General features: G+C 40.2%; 1 protein-coding gene across 5 annotated transcripts; it reads right to left on the bottom strand.

Moving 5' to 3' along the window:
- Positions 1-4,756: 4,756 nt before the first annotated feature.
- LOC136691663 (zinc finger protein 665-like) lies at positions 4,757-15,786 on the bottom strand. Of its 5 annotated transcripts, XM_066664344.1 has the most exons (4): positions 15,648-15,786; positions 15,414-15,560; positions 12,277-13,504; positions 4,757-8,077 (listed from the first exon to the last, which is right to left on the bottom strand). In XM_066664344.1, exons 3-4 carry the CDS (start codon positions 13,395-13,397, stop codon positions 6,532-6,534), a joined length of 2,667 nt encoding a protein of 888 aa, XP_066520441.1. In that variant the 5' UTR covers positions 13,398-13,504; positions 15,414-15,560; positions 15,648-15,786; the 3' UTR covers positions 4,757-6,531. The 5 variants fall into 5 exon arrangements, with proteins under 5 accessions (XP_066520441.1, XP_066520438.1, XP_066520439.1 ...); XM_066664341.1 differs by lacking the exon at positions 4,757-8,077 and having other exon boundaries at positions 9,865-13,504; positions 15,451-15,560; XM_066664342.1 differs by lacking the exon at positions 4,757-8,077 and having other exon boundaries at positions 9,865-13,504; positions 15,414-15,491; positions 15,648-15,769.
- Positions 15,787-16,659: the final 873 nt, after the last annotated feature.

Below are 16,659 nucleotides of genomic sequence, written 5' to 3' on the forward strand. Positions count from 1 at the left end.
ATCTGCATTTCTCATTGCCCACCTGCATTTCTCATTGCCCCCCTGCATTTCTCACTGCCCCCCTGCATTTTCACAGCCCTCCCTTGCATTTCTCACTGCCCACCTGCATTTTTCACTGCCCCCCTGCATTTCTCACTGCCCCACCTGCATTTTTCACTGCCCACCTGCATTTTTCACTGCCCCACTAATTTTCTTGGTGCAGTCCATCTTTACATAATTACATAAAGAAAATGAATTAGTTATATTCACCTAATTTTGAAAAACTTATCTAACTTCACAACTACTTCACATGCTTTTGTTTCTTTTTTCCTCTCAATAAATTTGAAACTTCTATCTTTTTCAATATAACCTCCTTCAACCCATTAATCACTAGCTCAACATCAGTGCTACTCCCTAACAAAGAATTATTGTACGTGGAATTATATTTAAAACATTATATTACACCAAAAACCAGCACTGAGATTGAGAATGTATTTTAATCTACTTAGCTAGTACCTTATGCCTTCTTAAAGTGTTTAAGCAGTTTTATTTTTTATTTTATTTCTTATACTAAGGGAAGCTGTTCTGTGTGACATAAAAACCCCACAAAAATGCTCACATCAAACCACATAATTACTCAAATTAAAATGCTCATTTAAAAGCGATTGTCATATCATTTAAGTATTTTTTATGTGGGGGGAGAAAAGGAGCTAGCTAAAGTTAAACAGGTTAGCCTAGCTAAAGTTAAACAGGTTAGCCTAACTAAAGTTTGTCATTTGAAAAAACTGTTCCATATTATGTATGTAACATTTGATTGAGTAACGTACAGCAATTGATAGAGTAATGTACATAACATTAAAGATGTTAACTACATTTGGGTGATACCAAAACACTTATGCATCCAAAAATTTTTGGTTAAATTGAAATACTTAAGTGATGAAGCTGTTCCCAATCTTCATTGTCTTCTTCTTTTTCTGTGTTTTTACAGCGGTTCTCTTCTGCCACCTTTCTCATTCAGAGTTCATTCATTTTAAAGCTGTCGTTCCAGTCCAGTCGTCTTCAAAAACTTAAATAACAATCTCCTCCCTTTTGCACAGCACTGTCTCCTTATTAACCCTATTTATCATAATTATTTCTGTCGTTCATGTCCCAGTCGTTACATCAATATTCGAAAATATTACAATATTAACAAACTTACTTATAACTGTATGGCATTTAACAAGTTAAAAATATGATTCTGTTTATTTAACATTTATTACATCGTTTTCCACACAGTTACCAGTATTGTCTTTTATTTTTAGATGTGGGCCACATACGAAATACGCAGCATTTAATAAAATGCTCTGATCAGTGTAGTGTGCTAACTGCAATGTAAATCACCGCGCCAGCCTACAGTGCCAATGTGCCGCCGGAATTGGGCCAGATGCAGCGTGCTGCATTCATGCCAAGATGGCAGCCAGCCTGAGCCAGAATCAGCCCAGATCTATCTTGCTAGCTGGGTGCTGCTCATGGTGGGCAGCTGTAGCTTAAAGCAAAACATGAATTTCCAGTTTTGGAACATATGTAGCCCTTCCTGGATCAGGGCCTTGTCATGGCAGATGGGCTTGTGTGGTCTCATGACTTCCAGGGATATGTTGTCGGGAGCCATTAGCTCCTAGTAGGGTCTCCCATGGCAAACAGGTCTGGAGTGAAGATCCAGACAAACATGATCCAAAAGCATCCATATGATTAAATCCATTAAAACTCAGTGTACCCTGCCCGGGAGAGTGTTACCGGGACCTACCCCTGGAGCCAGGCCTGGGGGTAGTGTCCGACGTCGAGCGCCTGGTGGCCGGGCAACCCACATAGCCCGGCCGGGCTCAGCCCGAAATGGCAATGTGGGAGGATCATGTGGGCTCATCACCCGCAACTTCCAGAGTAGGGGTGCGGTGCAATGCCTATCGGGCACAGAGCGGGGGCGAAGGGGCCCCTGGCAACGTGAAATTTGTCAGCGCAAACTGGTTCTTGGTATGTGGAACATAACTTCACTGGGAGGGAAAGAGCCAGAGCTGGTGTGAGGTTGAGAGATACCAGCTAGATACCAGCTAGTTGGGCTCACCTCTACACACAGTGTGGGCTCTGGAACCAAACTCCTCGATAGGGGTTGGTCTCTCTCATACTCAGGAGTTGCACAAGGTGAGAGGCGCCGGGCGAGTGTGGGGATATTCACAAGTCCCCGGCTGGCGACTGTACAGCTGGAGTTTGTCCCAGTAAACCAGAGGGTCACCTCAATGCGGCTCTGGCTTGCAGAGAGGAAAACTTTGACTGTTGTGTGAGCGTATGCACCGAACAGCAGCTCAGAGTATTCATCCTTCTTGGAGGCAGTGAGTGGAGTTCTAGAGGGGACTCTATTGCTCACATTGGCAATGACTGGGAAACCTGGAGAGGAGTGAGTGGGAGGAATGGCCTGCCTGATCTAAACCCTAGTGGTGTGATGTTGTTGGACTTGCTAGTCATGGTTTGTCCATAATGAACACCATGTTCGAACATAAGATTGCTTTGTTTTGGACACTCTGGTAAAGAAAGGGGCTGAGCTGTCAACCGATCACCATCTGGTGGTGAGTTGGATCCGATGGCGGGGAAAGCTGCCGGACAGATCTGTTAAACCAAAATGCATAGTGAGGGTATGCTGGGAAAAGCTGACAGATGACTCTGTCCGGATGGATTTCAACTCTCACCTCCAAGAGAACGTCTCACATGTTCCAGAGGTAGGGGGAATGGGGTCTGAATGGACACTGTTCCGGACCTCCATCGTGGAAGCAGCTGCATGTAGCTGTGATCAAAATCTTGTCAGTGCCTGTTATGGCGGAACCCAAGAACCCGGTGGTCTTGGATGACACGCCTATACAATATACTCGGGAACGGTGCCTTTGGATTGGCAAACCGGGGTGGTGGTTACTCTTTTCAAAAAAGGGGACCAGAGAAAGTGTGCCAATTATCGTGGCATTACACTTCCCAGCCTCCCAGGGAAAGTCTATGCCAAGGTGCTGGAAAGGAGAATCCATCCAATAGTCGAACCTAGGATTTTGGAGGAATAATGCGGATTTCGTCCTGGCTGGGGAACTATGGACAAACTCTTTACTTTTTCACAGATGATTGAGGGGGCATGGGAATTTGCTACTCCACTCTACACATGCTTTGTGGATTTGGAGAAGGCATATGACCATGTTCCCTGAGAGTTGTGTTCGCATCTTTGGTAGTAAGTCAAGCTTGTTCAGTGTGGGCATTGGACTCAGTGAGGGCTGTGCCTTATCTCCACTCCTGTTCCTGATATTCATGGACAGGGTGGCGCGGCATAGCCTGGGACAGGAGGGGTCCGTCGAGGAGCTCGGGAGGTGGCATCTCTGCTTTTTGCGGACGATGTTGTTATTCTGGCTTCTTCACACGGAGGTCTCTAGTGTTCACTTGAGCAGTTTGCAGCTGAGTGTGAAGCGGTCGGTATGAGGATCAGCACCTCCAAGTCTGAGGTAATGGTTATCTCCCGGAAACAGATGGCATACTCCCTTCAGGTAAGGGGAGAAAACCTGCCCCAAGTATCTCGGGTTCTTGTTCACGAGTGAGGGGAACAGGGATAGTGAGATTGACCGTAGAATAGGTACAGCGTCTGCAGTAATGTACCACACCGTTGTGGTGAAGAGAGAGCTGAGTCATAAAGCAAAGCTCTCAATTTACCGGTCAGTCTACATCCCCACTCTCACCTATGGTCATGAGCTCTGGGTAATAACCGAAAGAACAAGATCGCGGATACAAGCGACCGAATGAGCTTTCTCAGATGGGTTGCTGGGCGTACTCTCCGTGACTAGGGAGGAGCATGGAGTAGAATCGCTGCTCCATCGCATTGAGACGAATCAGTTGAGGTGGTTCGGGCATCTGATCAGGATGCCTCCTGGACGCCTCCCATTGGAGGTATACTATGCATGTCCAACTGGAAGGAGGCCCCGGGGTAGATCCAGGACACGCTGGAGGGCTTATATATCCCGGCTGGCCTGGGAACGCCTTGGGATCCCCCAGGAGGAATTTGTGGATGTTGTGAGGGACAGAGACGTCTGGGCTTCTTTGGTTGCCATATTGCCACCGCGACCCTGAAATGGAAAAGCGGAAAAGATGATGATGATGATGATGATGATGACGATGGAACATATGTACATCACTATATTTCAGACAGACATCTCTGAGGAACAGAAACAGGTTTAATAAAGGATTCTGTCATGAAGTGTGTTCTACAAAGCAGGATCTCCATTTAACCTGTTTACTTTTTCTGTGCAAAAATAAATAAATAAATAAATAAAATAAAAAGCATAATAACTACAGTATTTTGGGAGAAGTGCTGCATGTTCTGAAAGAAGCACAGAGATTTTTGTCAAGGACGTAACTGAAATGTTCATTTCAAATTTTATTATTGAACAATCGAAAAAATTTTGCGTTCTAAACACATTCGAAACTGATGCCTCCAAAAATTGAGGACAGTTTCACACTGGAGTTCCCTCACCTTTAATTTTACCGACATTGTTTAAGTGTTTGGGAACTGAGGAGACTTTTTGTTAAGATACATTGTCCACAATCCACAATGCTGTAGGTGGAAGTGCACTTGTTTGATTTTTAATAAGATAGATTTCAGAAATTCCTGTGACACCAGTGTTAACCTGAACCTACAGTTGCTCACATTTCTGACTGTCCTTTATCTCTCTTTCCATGCAACAGAAAAAGGCACTGTAATCAATAAAATTTTAGCGGTTTATTTTCATTCAAATATCAAAACATAATATTCACACTCTGTTACTATTAGGAAACACACTGAGTGAAAATGACAGCTTAGAATTTAAGAAAGATTAAAATGGGCATCTCTCAACAGAGGGAAACTAAAAAAATGAACATTTGAAAGCTTAAAAGATGCTTTGCATCATGAAAGGATTTAACAGATCCATGAAAAAGGTGTATTTACAAGGTTCTTTAGAGCACTTTTTGGAAATGGTTCAATACATCAACAAGAAACATTCTGCTATTGTCACTTTGTTTGTAATAGCAGAGGAATCCTTTTTGGTGCTGTTTAGAACCATTTTAGATTTTGCCATATATTTTCCCGATTTAAAAAGATATTTCACAATGGAAAATCATAAACATGATAAGGGTCCTTTGATAGTGCTTTTCCACCAAAAGAACTGGTTCTTGAACAGGTTTCATTCCTGATTGAGACCTTGATTCTTTCAAGTGAATCAGCTGCATTTCTACACTTTTAGAGAGAAACCAGGATTACGTCATCAGCGTGGGGCGTCGCTGTGGCTGAATACGGCGGCAGAGCCAAAGATAAACTCTTAGAGTTGTTACAACCCGATTTACGCCCCTGCCTGATTTGGACGGCACATGCGCAGAACACCATACTTGTGAACACTTTACTGAGAGCTCCGATATTATAATAATTTCCTCTTCGACTTTAACTGTACAGAGACACTGCCCTCTTTGGTTGAACGTCATGTGTGTCCCACATCATTATTCATTATGTTTTGTTTAAACAAAAGACTACCTCAACATGGATATGGTCAGTTGTCAATAAACATACTTTGCATGTTCTCCAGTTGTTTAAAACTGTAAAGGACAGTGAAGAAAGGCTAACTCATGTTTAAACACACAAAGTTACTCACTCTTTGTTTTGGAAAATAGTTCCTTTGCTGCTATAAGCTACATGCGTGAAGGCCAGCGCCTGCACTGTCCAAATCAAGTAGGCTGCGCAAATCGGGTTGCGACAAGGGTCATTGTTTATTCTTTGTTTACCATGGAGTCAGACCAGAGTGAGATATAATACGTTAGAAAACATTGCAGAGTGCAGAGCCGTCCTGCTGAGCATGTGAAGAGAAACGCAACCAAGAGCCATGGCTCTGAGAAACGCGCATTTTACCGCACCTAACACATTAAACACAAAAAACGGAGCGCGTTCCTGTTTTATTTTTTACTTATATTAAACATTGAAAATGACCCTGTCCACCTCCACTGTGCGATGACGCAGTATTTGAGGCTCTGAGCTCTTTCGTTACTAACCATCTACACGCCCACAGACAATGTCACGGTTCACGCTGAAAAACCTACTCTTCTTTGGTTCCAGTTGGGAATAAACTTATCTCCTTTGCGAACCAGTTTATTTGAGTGGAAACATGCCAAACGGTGCCAAATTTAGTTGGTGAACTATAAAGGCTCTGGTTCCTCGTTGGTGGAAAGGCCCTATGAGTGTCCATGTTTCTACAATAAACCACTGTCAATACTGAAAGACAATTGAAGATTCATCATTTAAAAAAAATAAAAAAAACACAGCCCTGAATTCTCCATTAATCTTTTTTCCTTAAGTCAGTTTTAAACAGGTCTTCTCCATTTTAGACATTTGTGTTTTTGCAGCATTTACAATGAACACGGACTCTGCCCCTCAGTTTTCTGTCCTTTGGTGTGTGTAACCACAGTGATGTGACATATAGATTTGATAATCCTTTATTAGTCCCAGTGGGGAAATTCAGTTTCATAGATGCTCTATAAATATGGTTTCTCTCTGATGTGATTGAGCTGGTGAATTTGGAGATTCTTCATTGTTCTAAAATTCATCCCACACTCTGAACAGTAATACGGTTTCTCTCCTGTGTGAATGCGCTGGTGCGCTTGGAGATTACCCAATTGATTAAACCGTCTCCCACACTCTAAGCACCGATACGGTTTCTCTCCGGTGTGAATGCGCAGGTGAATTTTGAGATCACTTAATCTAGTACATCTCTTCCCACACTCTGAGCAAGAATACGGTTTCTCTCCAGTGTGAATGCGCTGGTGTGCTTTAAGATCACTCAATCTAGTAAATCTCTTCCCACACTCTGAACACTGATGCAGTTTTTCTCCAGTGTGAATGCGCTGGTGATCTTGGAGATTTTTCTGTGTCTTAAAATTCATCCCACACTCTGAACAGTAAAACGATTTCTCTCCACTGTGAGTCTGCTGGTGTTTTTTGAGATTATCAATCTTAATAAAACTCTTTCCACACTCTGAACATTGATACGGTTTTTCCCCAGTGTGGGTGCGCTGGTGATCTTTGAGATGAGTGAGTTGAGTAAAACTCTTATCACACTTTGAACAGTGATGTGATTTCTCTGTCATGTGAATGCATTGGTGTTCTTGGAGATTACCCAGTGTCTTAAAACTAATTCCACAGTCTGAACAGTTATGCAGTTTCTCTGCAGTGTGAACGCGCCGGTGTGTTTTGAGAATATCAATCCTATTAAAACACAACCCACACTCTGTGCAGGAATATGGTTTCTCTACTGTGTGGGTGCGCTGGTGATTTTTGAGATTATCAATCATAATAATATTCCCACACTCTGAGTGTTTCTTTTTCTCTTTCACATGAATGCGCTGGTGTTCTTGGAGATTCATCTGGGTCTTAAAATTCATCCCACAGTCTGAACAGTAATACAGTTTCTCTGCAGTGTGAATGCGTTGGTGTGTTTTGAGATTATCAATCCTATTAAAACACTTCCCACACTCTGAGCAAGAAAATGGTTTCTCTCCAGTGTGCGTGCGCTGGTGATTTTTGAGAGTAAAAGCTTTTTTAAAACTCTTCCCACACTCTGAACACTGATACGGTTTCTCTCCAGTGTGAATGCGCTGGTGATCTTTGAGATGACTGATCTGAGTAAAACTCTTCCCACACTCTGAGCAGTGATGAGGTTTCTCTTTTGTGTGAATGTGCTGGTGTTCTTGGAGATTCATCTGGGTCATAAAGCTCATCCCACAGTCTAAACAGTAATACGGTTTGTCTGCAGTGTGAACACGTTGGTGTGTTTTGAGACAATCAATCCTACTAAAACACTTCCCACACTCTGAGCAGGAAAACGGTTTCTCTCCAGTGTGTGTGCGCTGGTGATTTTTGAGAGTAAGAACCTTAGTAAAACTCTTCCCACACTCTGAACACTGATACGGTTTCTCTCCAGTGTGAATGCGCTGGTGTTCTTTGAGATGACTGAGTTGAGTAAAACTCTTCCCACATTCTGAACACTGATACCGTTTCTCTTTTGTGTGAATACGTTGGTGTCTTTGGAGAAAACTGTGATAAATAAAACTCTTTCCACAGATTGGGCAGACAAATATTGTCTCGTCTGTACTCTTCTGTGTTTTTCTGTCAGATGTGTTAGTGTTGGGAGCAGCTGAGGATATTTCCTCAGAACTGGAGCTTCCACACTCCATATCCTCACATTTAATCTCTCCTGATTTCAACATTGGGGTATAATCCATTTGGTGATGTTTCCTCCTGTATTTGTTGAAGTAAAGTTGAACTTGGAGAAGTCTTGGAGACCAGGTGCACAAGCAGTCTTACAAACTGAAGTTTCTCTTTTCTGGAAAAGAAAAGGAAAATGAAGATATATTTCAAATTTTAAAATAGTGACCCAATTTTAATAAGGTTTTACTATACATAAAGCAGAAATGACAAGCTAAACAACATCAGAGCAAAATAAAAAGCTCACCATGCCCTGCTTAGAATTTGGGGAAGAGACATTACCCCACTGTAGAACCCCAACAAAGGGCTATAGATCAGTGGAACTTAACACTGAAGAGATGTTTGAGAACTTACTGCAGAATAATGTACTGACAGACAAGCAGCAATCAATGCATTAGAAGATAACCTTTACCTTAAGTAAACACAGTGTAAACAGTGGAACAGAGTAAACTGAGCTTTACCTTCAGTAAAACAGTGTAAAAGGAGCTTTACCTTCAGTAAACACAGTGTAAACAGTGGAGGTCTCACACAGTGTAAAAGGAGCTTTACCTTCAGTAAACACAGTGTAAATGTAGCTTTACCTTCAATAAACACAGTGTAAATGGAGCTTTTCCTTCAGTAAACACAGTGTAAACAGCAGAGGTCTCACACAGTAAAACACAGTGTAAAAGGAGCTTTACCTTCAGTAAACACAGTGTAAACAGTGGAGGTCTCACACAGTAAAACACAGTGTAAAATGAGCTTTACCTTCAGTAAACACAATAGAAACACATTTACCTTCAGTAAAACACGGCGTAAACGGATCTTTACCTTCTATAAAAACAGCTCCTCATTTCTCTGCAGAACACAGCTCTCCTTCTGCTCCTCCCTCACACACAGACGGCTCCACAACACCCGCCCCCTCACACACGATTGGCTGTAATTTCATAACAACCGCTCCCTGATTGGACAATAGCCACAGGGATGCGGTCATCGTGAGTAGCTGCCACCATTTTGAAAGCTTTACTCTTATCAAGACGTTAACATTGTGTACTTTTCTTTCAAAACCATGTAAACATTAAACGTATAGAACGATTAATGAGGAACCCAGACCTATTCATCCACATCTTTTGTAAACAGAGCCCAGAGTCTCGGGCTGCCTCCCTAGTGTTTAGTGCGTAGGGAGCTTTGAGAGTCAGCCTCGTTTTCAGTGGTGTGGAAACATCCTCTCATTTACAGATGAAGAACTAATTCATTCAACTTTAAGCCAGAACAATCAAACATCTTCCAATAATGTGTTTCACTCTCAGAGCACGAGGCAACGGGATTACATTATTTGCCTTGTTCCTGGGGGAACTGAGACAGAAGAGTATGGATTTTGCTTGTAGCCTTACACACTGAAGTAGATCAGACGTGGAATAAGACTGAAGCTTGTGTATGGTATGTGTGTTAAGTCATAGCAGAGAAATACATTGGAGGCTAACCTGCTAAGAGTTTAATATTAGATCCTCTGGTGAAAATTCTAATTATCTGCATACTGGAGTTTTTCAGCAGAAAATGAGGAAATATGTCTGGAGGATACAGATTTTATTCAGTGTCAGTCCCAGTTAAATACATGTGTAAACACAGATACAATGATCCTGATGGTCTTGTGATTTCTGTAGTTGTGAAGTAGTTCTCTACAGAGATGTAGCTCTAAGTGCCATTTAAAAAAATATTTATTTATATTATATAACACAAATTTCCTATCTTTGGTGATGGAGTGATTTGTGACCTGGGGGAAATTCCTGTGACATCAGCGTTTACCTGAACCTACGGCTGGTCACAGTTCTGGCTTCCATTCAGTGGTATCTGGAAAAATACTACAACAGGGAAAGTGTTAGACTTAATTGTCTTCAGGTAACAGTTAATGTTTTCATACGGTTTATAAAAAGACTACATTCAGACTCTGACTTTAAAAGTTAACACAGTGTTTGAGAGCTGAAATGATAATCAAGTATTAAAGGGTCAGCACTCAAGCCATGTGCCCAATGTAAAATAGAAAGAGTCTAAACAGATAATGTGGTCATACCCAAAGTTGCAGACAGATACACTTTGAACTCCAACTACAGTCATGCTGAGAAGTTTAGAGAATTGCCATCTCACTGTGTCTACAGGCTGGACACTTTTCACAACTAAATGTGAGTATTTCCCAAAATATGGGGAACAAAATGGCTAAAGGCTAAAACTCTTCCAACATGCTCACAATTATCAGATTATTCCAGTCATCAGATCAATCTGTTTTGTAAAGGGTCAGAAAAAGAATGTTACAAAATGTATTTCCATCACATAAGTCTCCAAATCCCAAAACATTTCACAATTCAAATTTAAGGAAACTCAATACAGTACACATGTGCAACATGGTCTACAAAAAGTATATACCACCTTGGATATTTCCCCTTTGTATTGGGTTTGTAGATGGAATAAATCAATATATTTGTATATTTTTACAAAATAATTTACATTCAAATCTTTAATGTAAAGTGAAATAGATTACTACAGATTAATGTCAATTAAATAAATAAAATAAAATACATAAATAAAAATCCTTCCCCCAGGTTGTAGTTCTTGTGCAAACTGAGACAGGTTGTCCTCCTGGATTTCCCTGTTTATTTCTTTATTAATTTCACAATTTACCTTTAAAAGCCTCCCAGGATCTCCAAAACATGAAGCTATCACCCCCATGTTTTACAGCAGGGATGGCCTAAATAGCGTCTGATGTCCAAAATACTCCATTTGAGTTTCTTCAGACCAAAAAAACATATTCTACTTGAGACTGGAATCTTCCGCATGCCTTTGGGTGAACTATAGCTGAGTTTTAATATGTTTTCAATAGTGACTTAGTGACTACTACTCTGACAATAAATAAGGATTTATTTATTTATGCAGATTATTCCTTAAAAAATGCCAAATTACATTGACCATGATCCCATGTGCCCCACTTGGGCGTGTTCCTCTCTTGTGTCCAGTGATTCCAGGAAGGCTTCAGTGTTCAGACCCAACACTGAACATAGCGGTTACAGTAATAACTTAAGATATCATTTCATTTATTTAAGCAACAGGAAGGGAAAAATCCAAAGGGGTGTGTGTATATATATATATATATATATATATATATATATAAAATTATTATTATTATTATTTTTTAGGTAATGTATATGGGGCATTGCGCCCAGTGATTCTGGGTAGGCTCTGGACCCAGTGCAACCCTAAACTGGATAAGCGGTTACAGACAATGAATGAATTAATGAATACAGGGCATAAGACTTGAACCCCTGAAATTGTGGATAAAACAAAACCTAGTTTATTTTAATTGAATACAATATCAGATTAACAACAACTAACAATAAAGGGGAAAAATAATGGAAAATATGACCTCTTTTCTTTATTGTATAAAGAAGAGAATTTTTATGAGGGTTTGTTTCACGACTTCTTTTTGTTGTCGCAGAATCTCTGCCATCACTAATTTTGAGTTTTGTGGCCATGTTAATGAAAGCTTATCCGAATAATACAGCAATGTAATATTACATTAATTGATTTGAAACCCAAGATGGCTACTACATTAGCTGCTGTTGGTAACACTTAAAAACTTCAAACACACACGGAGAAGGACCAGTGAGATTAGTTCGTTACACTACTCTGAACGGCACATCATTTAAAATGTATGAAGTTGTTCATTTTTTGACATTTTAATTTCCTATTTCCTAAACATGGTGAATTGTGGAAAACTGAATCCATAGGTACGCCGTGCCTACTTTATTTTGAATCATGTACTTCATTTTAGTAATTAACACAATTATATCTATGTGTATCAGAAAAAGAAAAAAAACCCTTAAATTAAACAAACCTGATACTCTACAAAGTTTCCAGCCAGCAGCACAAACAGATCAGAAAGTATTTTGCTCTTTCTAAACACATGTATGCATCTTTAAATCCAGACCTCTGGAAGTACCACACAGTCTGTGCCATGGTCCTGCTTTTCCTTTGCAGGAATACACTGATGGCTTTGGAGACTCTTCCCTTGAGTAAAAATCTTCCCACACTCTGAGCACTGATACGGTTTCTCTCCTGTGTGAATGCGCTGGTGTTTCTGAAGATGACTCAGTCTAGTAAAATTCATCCCACACTCTGAGCAGTAATACGGTTTCTCTCCTGTGTGAATGCGCTGGTGTGTTCCCAGATTACTCTGTTCAGTAAAACTCTGTCCACACTCTGAGCACTGATACGGTTTCTCTCCTGTGTGAATGCGCTGGTGTCTTTGAAGGTTACGGAGTTGATTAAAACTCTTCCCACACTCTGAGCAGGAATACGGCTTCTCTCCCGTGTGAATGCGCTGGTGTGTTTTCAGAGAAATCTGATTAGTAAAACTCTTCCCACACTCTGTGCAGGAATACGGTTTCTCTCCTGTGTGAATGCGGTGGTGTGTTTTCAGAGAATTATGATGAATAAATTTTTTCCCACACTCTAAACAGGAATATGGTTTCTCTCCTGTGTGAATGCGCTGGTGTGCTTTCAAAGAACTCTGCTGAGTAAAAGTTTGCCCACACTCAGAGCAGGAATATGGTTTCTCTCCTGTGTGAATGACCAGATGTTTTTGGAGATTACTCCGTACAGTAAAACTCTGCCAACACACTGAACACTGATACGGTTTCTCTCCTGTGTGAATGCGGTGGTGTGCTTTCAGAGAACTCTGCTGAGTAAAACTTTGCCCACACTCTAAACAGAAATATGGTTTCTCTCCTGTGTGAGTGCGCTGGTGTTTTTTGAGAGAACTCTGTTGAGTAAAACACTGACCACATTCTGAGCAGGAATACGGTTTCTCCCCAGTGTGAATGCGCTGGTGTGTTTGGAGATTACTCCGTACAGTAAAACTTTGCCCACACTCTGAGCACTGGTACGGTTTCTCTCCTTTGTGAATGCGCATGTGTGTTTGAAGATTACGGAACTGATTAAAACTCTTCCCACATTCTGAGCAGAGATAGGAGATTTTCTCTTTGTCTGTATTGTTCTGTGTTTGTCTGTCAGATGTGTTAGTGTAGGGAACAGCCAAGGGTGTTTCCTGGGGAGTGGAATTTTCGCACTCCGTATCCTCACATTTAATCTCTCCTGATTTCAACATTGTGGTATATTCCTCTTGGTGTTGTTTCTTGATTTATTTGTGGAAAAAAACAAGCTCTCTTAGAAGTTAAGAGCAGTGGATGTCTTGCAAAGAGAAGTCGATCCTTCCTAGGGGAGAAAAAAAAATTATGATATGGCATAAGTATTAGATATTATGGGGTGTTTTTAGGCAATACTTCTTCTGTACTTGAATACATACATGCAAACAATTTTTATGATTTTATGAGGAAACTACTTAAGGATTATTTAGAAACCTTTAGAAAAATATTTTTCCAGTATACTGGTTTGTTAACAACCCATACATTGAAATTGGTTTCTGATGGTTGTCTGAGTGGTGAACAGAATGCAGTGCAGCCGTTACTGACAAACAGTTTCATACAGAGCAGTGCTCAGCCTGTCACTTTTTGTTTACTTTGTTTAAAATTTATGAAAATAATTCCAGATTACTGTTTAGCATAATCACTAAATTAGTGAGGATCACGCAAATATGGAACATCAGATACTATACAGCAGTTTTCCAAAAATAAATGAAAAATATTATATTAAATTTAAAAAAAAGAAAGAAAGAAAATCCAGACCACAGAGGTAACCTCAGTCTTCTGCCTAATGCAGTCAGTGCAGTCCCTAAATAACTGTAACTACAGCTGAACTAGAGGTGAGCAGATGTGTTGGAATCATTTAATCTATTTTCACATACGAGCTCTGGAAAATGTCCAGAGAATCAGGTCTGTATATTTTCCTTCCAAATATGTTTCATAAGGCTGGTGATGTTTTGCATCAGACTCATTCTCACAGCTGGAAATGTTCAGTGTGGTTCAGGCGTGGAGAGAAGACCGTACAGGAGGCACAGACACAGTCCTGGGTTACTGTAGGTGTCTGAAAGAGTTCACAGCCTTGGCTATATACCAAAAAACTTTTAAATAAAACCACTTTCATTTTATAGATGAGTAATTTGTGGGTAATAATAAACCAATATGACGGTAACAAGTTATATTTACCAATAAATAAACACTATTTCCAAGTTCTTAATAAACTAGGTGAACCTAGTTTTTCCACAAAGCCATCGCTGCAAAGCATTTTAACACAATCATCACTAGCACTGCAGTAATAGAGGACACATCCTTCTCATTACAGGTCCTTGAAAAGCATTCAGACCTGTGGGTAACATCCTGGTTTTAAACAATGGCATGCAATGTGAAATCTATTATGCTTCATGAAATGTTTAAATCTGACACAGTCAAATTACAAGGAGTTTCAGCTGTAATGTTCACATACCCTTACAAGTAAACCATCTACATCAAAATACAAAATCTGAGAATGAGGACATTACTCAATTATGCTATCTGGATGTAGATAATTAAATTCATGCAATTCTCTGACATAAAAAGTAAATTTAAAGTGTTTATTTTGTGCACAAATACTCTTTTAATCTAATTCCTTAATTTACAGTTTCAAGGTTCAGAAGTGTATTACCTGTATGTCACATTTTCTAACTTAGACAATCAACAAAAAATATAAGATGACCACAGTGGCGAAATAATAACAAGAGCAGTATATGGCTGTACACACAGCATTTATTCAGTTAGTGTTTATATATACATGATTTGCTTCTTTGTTCAGTTGGTTTCAGTCTAATAATTTGCACATGTGCTCCTGCTTGCCTTACTGTCTACAATATATGGTCACTAGCCGAGCCATTAGCTTAGCATTAGCTCTCCATTGTCTTGCTATATCTTTGGCATCTGTTATTATCTTAGCACAGCCTAACCTATGTTTGTGGACTAGACATTTCATGATTGTTTATTTGGTTAATTACGTGTATTTTGTGCTCCCTCTGTGACACTTAACCCTTCTGCACTAGTATTTGTGCTAACCTGGATCATTACAAGCTGCAAAGAGATTGTTCTTAGCCCTGATGGCAGCAATCTGCCTTCATTCTTCATTCACCATCTCACCAAAACAATACAAACTCAAAGCAGCCTATCCAACCTAAATTAGCTGTAGTTTTAACACCTACCTTCAAGGCACTTGATCAGAAGGGGGGTTTTCCTCACCTTTAAACCAAAATCCCACTCCAGACAGGACTGCTGCACAACTGTAGGAAAGCAACCAGTTTACAGCACATGTAGCCATGGTTTAACCATGGAGAGCCCCTTTAAAAGAGCTTCAGGGAAAGTAAAAGAGTTATTAAAGCACTCACTAATAAACTACAGTCATAAATATTTAATAAAAATACTCATTAATTACCTACATGCTGTTATTAAAGCACTCAAAAATAACTTTTCCATTGGAGGGTTAATTTCTCATCGGTAACACTTGCACAGATCTTTAGCTTCAATAAAAACAGCTCCTGATTTCTCTCCAGTACACTGCTCTCCTTCTGATCTTCCTTCACACACAGACCGCCCCACAACGCCCGCACCAACAGCTCTCTGATTGGACAATAGCAGTTTGTAAGGCGTTCCTGATTGGACAGACACTGAGATGCGGTCGTTTCTATTGCAGCGTTTCTGCTGGAGAGAAACGGTAGCAGGTTAGACTGCACTGCTGCTCACATTGGTTTATTCACCAACACAGTGGGGGCCGTGTTCTGACGAGTTGTGCTATCTTGTCGAAATGTGCTGCCTTACAGTACTTTTATACGTACAGTTGTTTAAATAAAACAATAGGTGAGATAAATATAGTGTATCAGAAAATGCTGCCTACTAAAATATAAACAGGAGATATGCACAGCCCAAATCCCCTTATTAATGAAATTATAAAATTATTACTGTGAAAAGAATTGGTTTCATATGCTTTTACATTTAATTTGTGGTGTACCATTTAGGTACAATCAAGCAAATAGTAAGAGTAAACTAAGATTGTGTAATGAACCGGAGAAAAACAAATTTAATATGATAAACAAATGAAAACGTTGGGTCTGAGCATGCGCAGAGCTGCAAAGTAGCACATTTCGACAAGGTAGCACAGCTCGACAGAGCAGGTAAGGGGTGGGGACAGGCAAATAAAGTTAAAAAATGTAATTTGTAATCATTCCATTGTAAAATGATTTGTCACTTTATTGTTTTGTTCAGTATGGATTACGTTTCAAATTTCAGTGGAGTTTGGAAGCAAACGATGTGTTTGTCGTGAGTGTGAGACTCAAAATATTCTTATCTACAAAAGAGGGCCAGTTCAGAAACAGTTTGGAAGCCACTACAATAACCTATACTAACACAGGTAGGCTTGATTGAGACAAACTGCACCTTGCCTTGGTGGTCAGG

The sequence above is a fragment of the Hoplias malabaricus genome, chromosome 3, assembly GCF_029633855.1.
Source record: "Hoplias malabaricus isolate fHopMal1 chromosome 3, fHopMal1.hap1, whole genome shotgun sequence".
In the NCBI taxonomy this organism is placed as follows: Eukaryota; Metazoa; Chordata; class Actinopteri; order Characiformes; family Erythrinidae; genus Hoplias; species Hoplias malabaricus.

Coding starts and splice junctions, on each gene's coding strand:
- LOC136691663 (XM_066664344.1), bottom strand. CDS start 13,397: ATGTTGAAATCAGGAGAGATTAAATGTGAGGATACGGAGTGCGAAAAT. Junction 8,078..12,276: donor AAGAGTCTCCAAAGCCATCA/GTGTATTCCTGC, acceptor TTTTCTCCAAAG/ACACCAACGTATTCACACAA.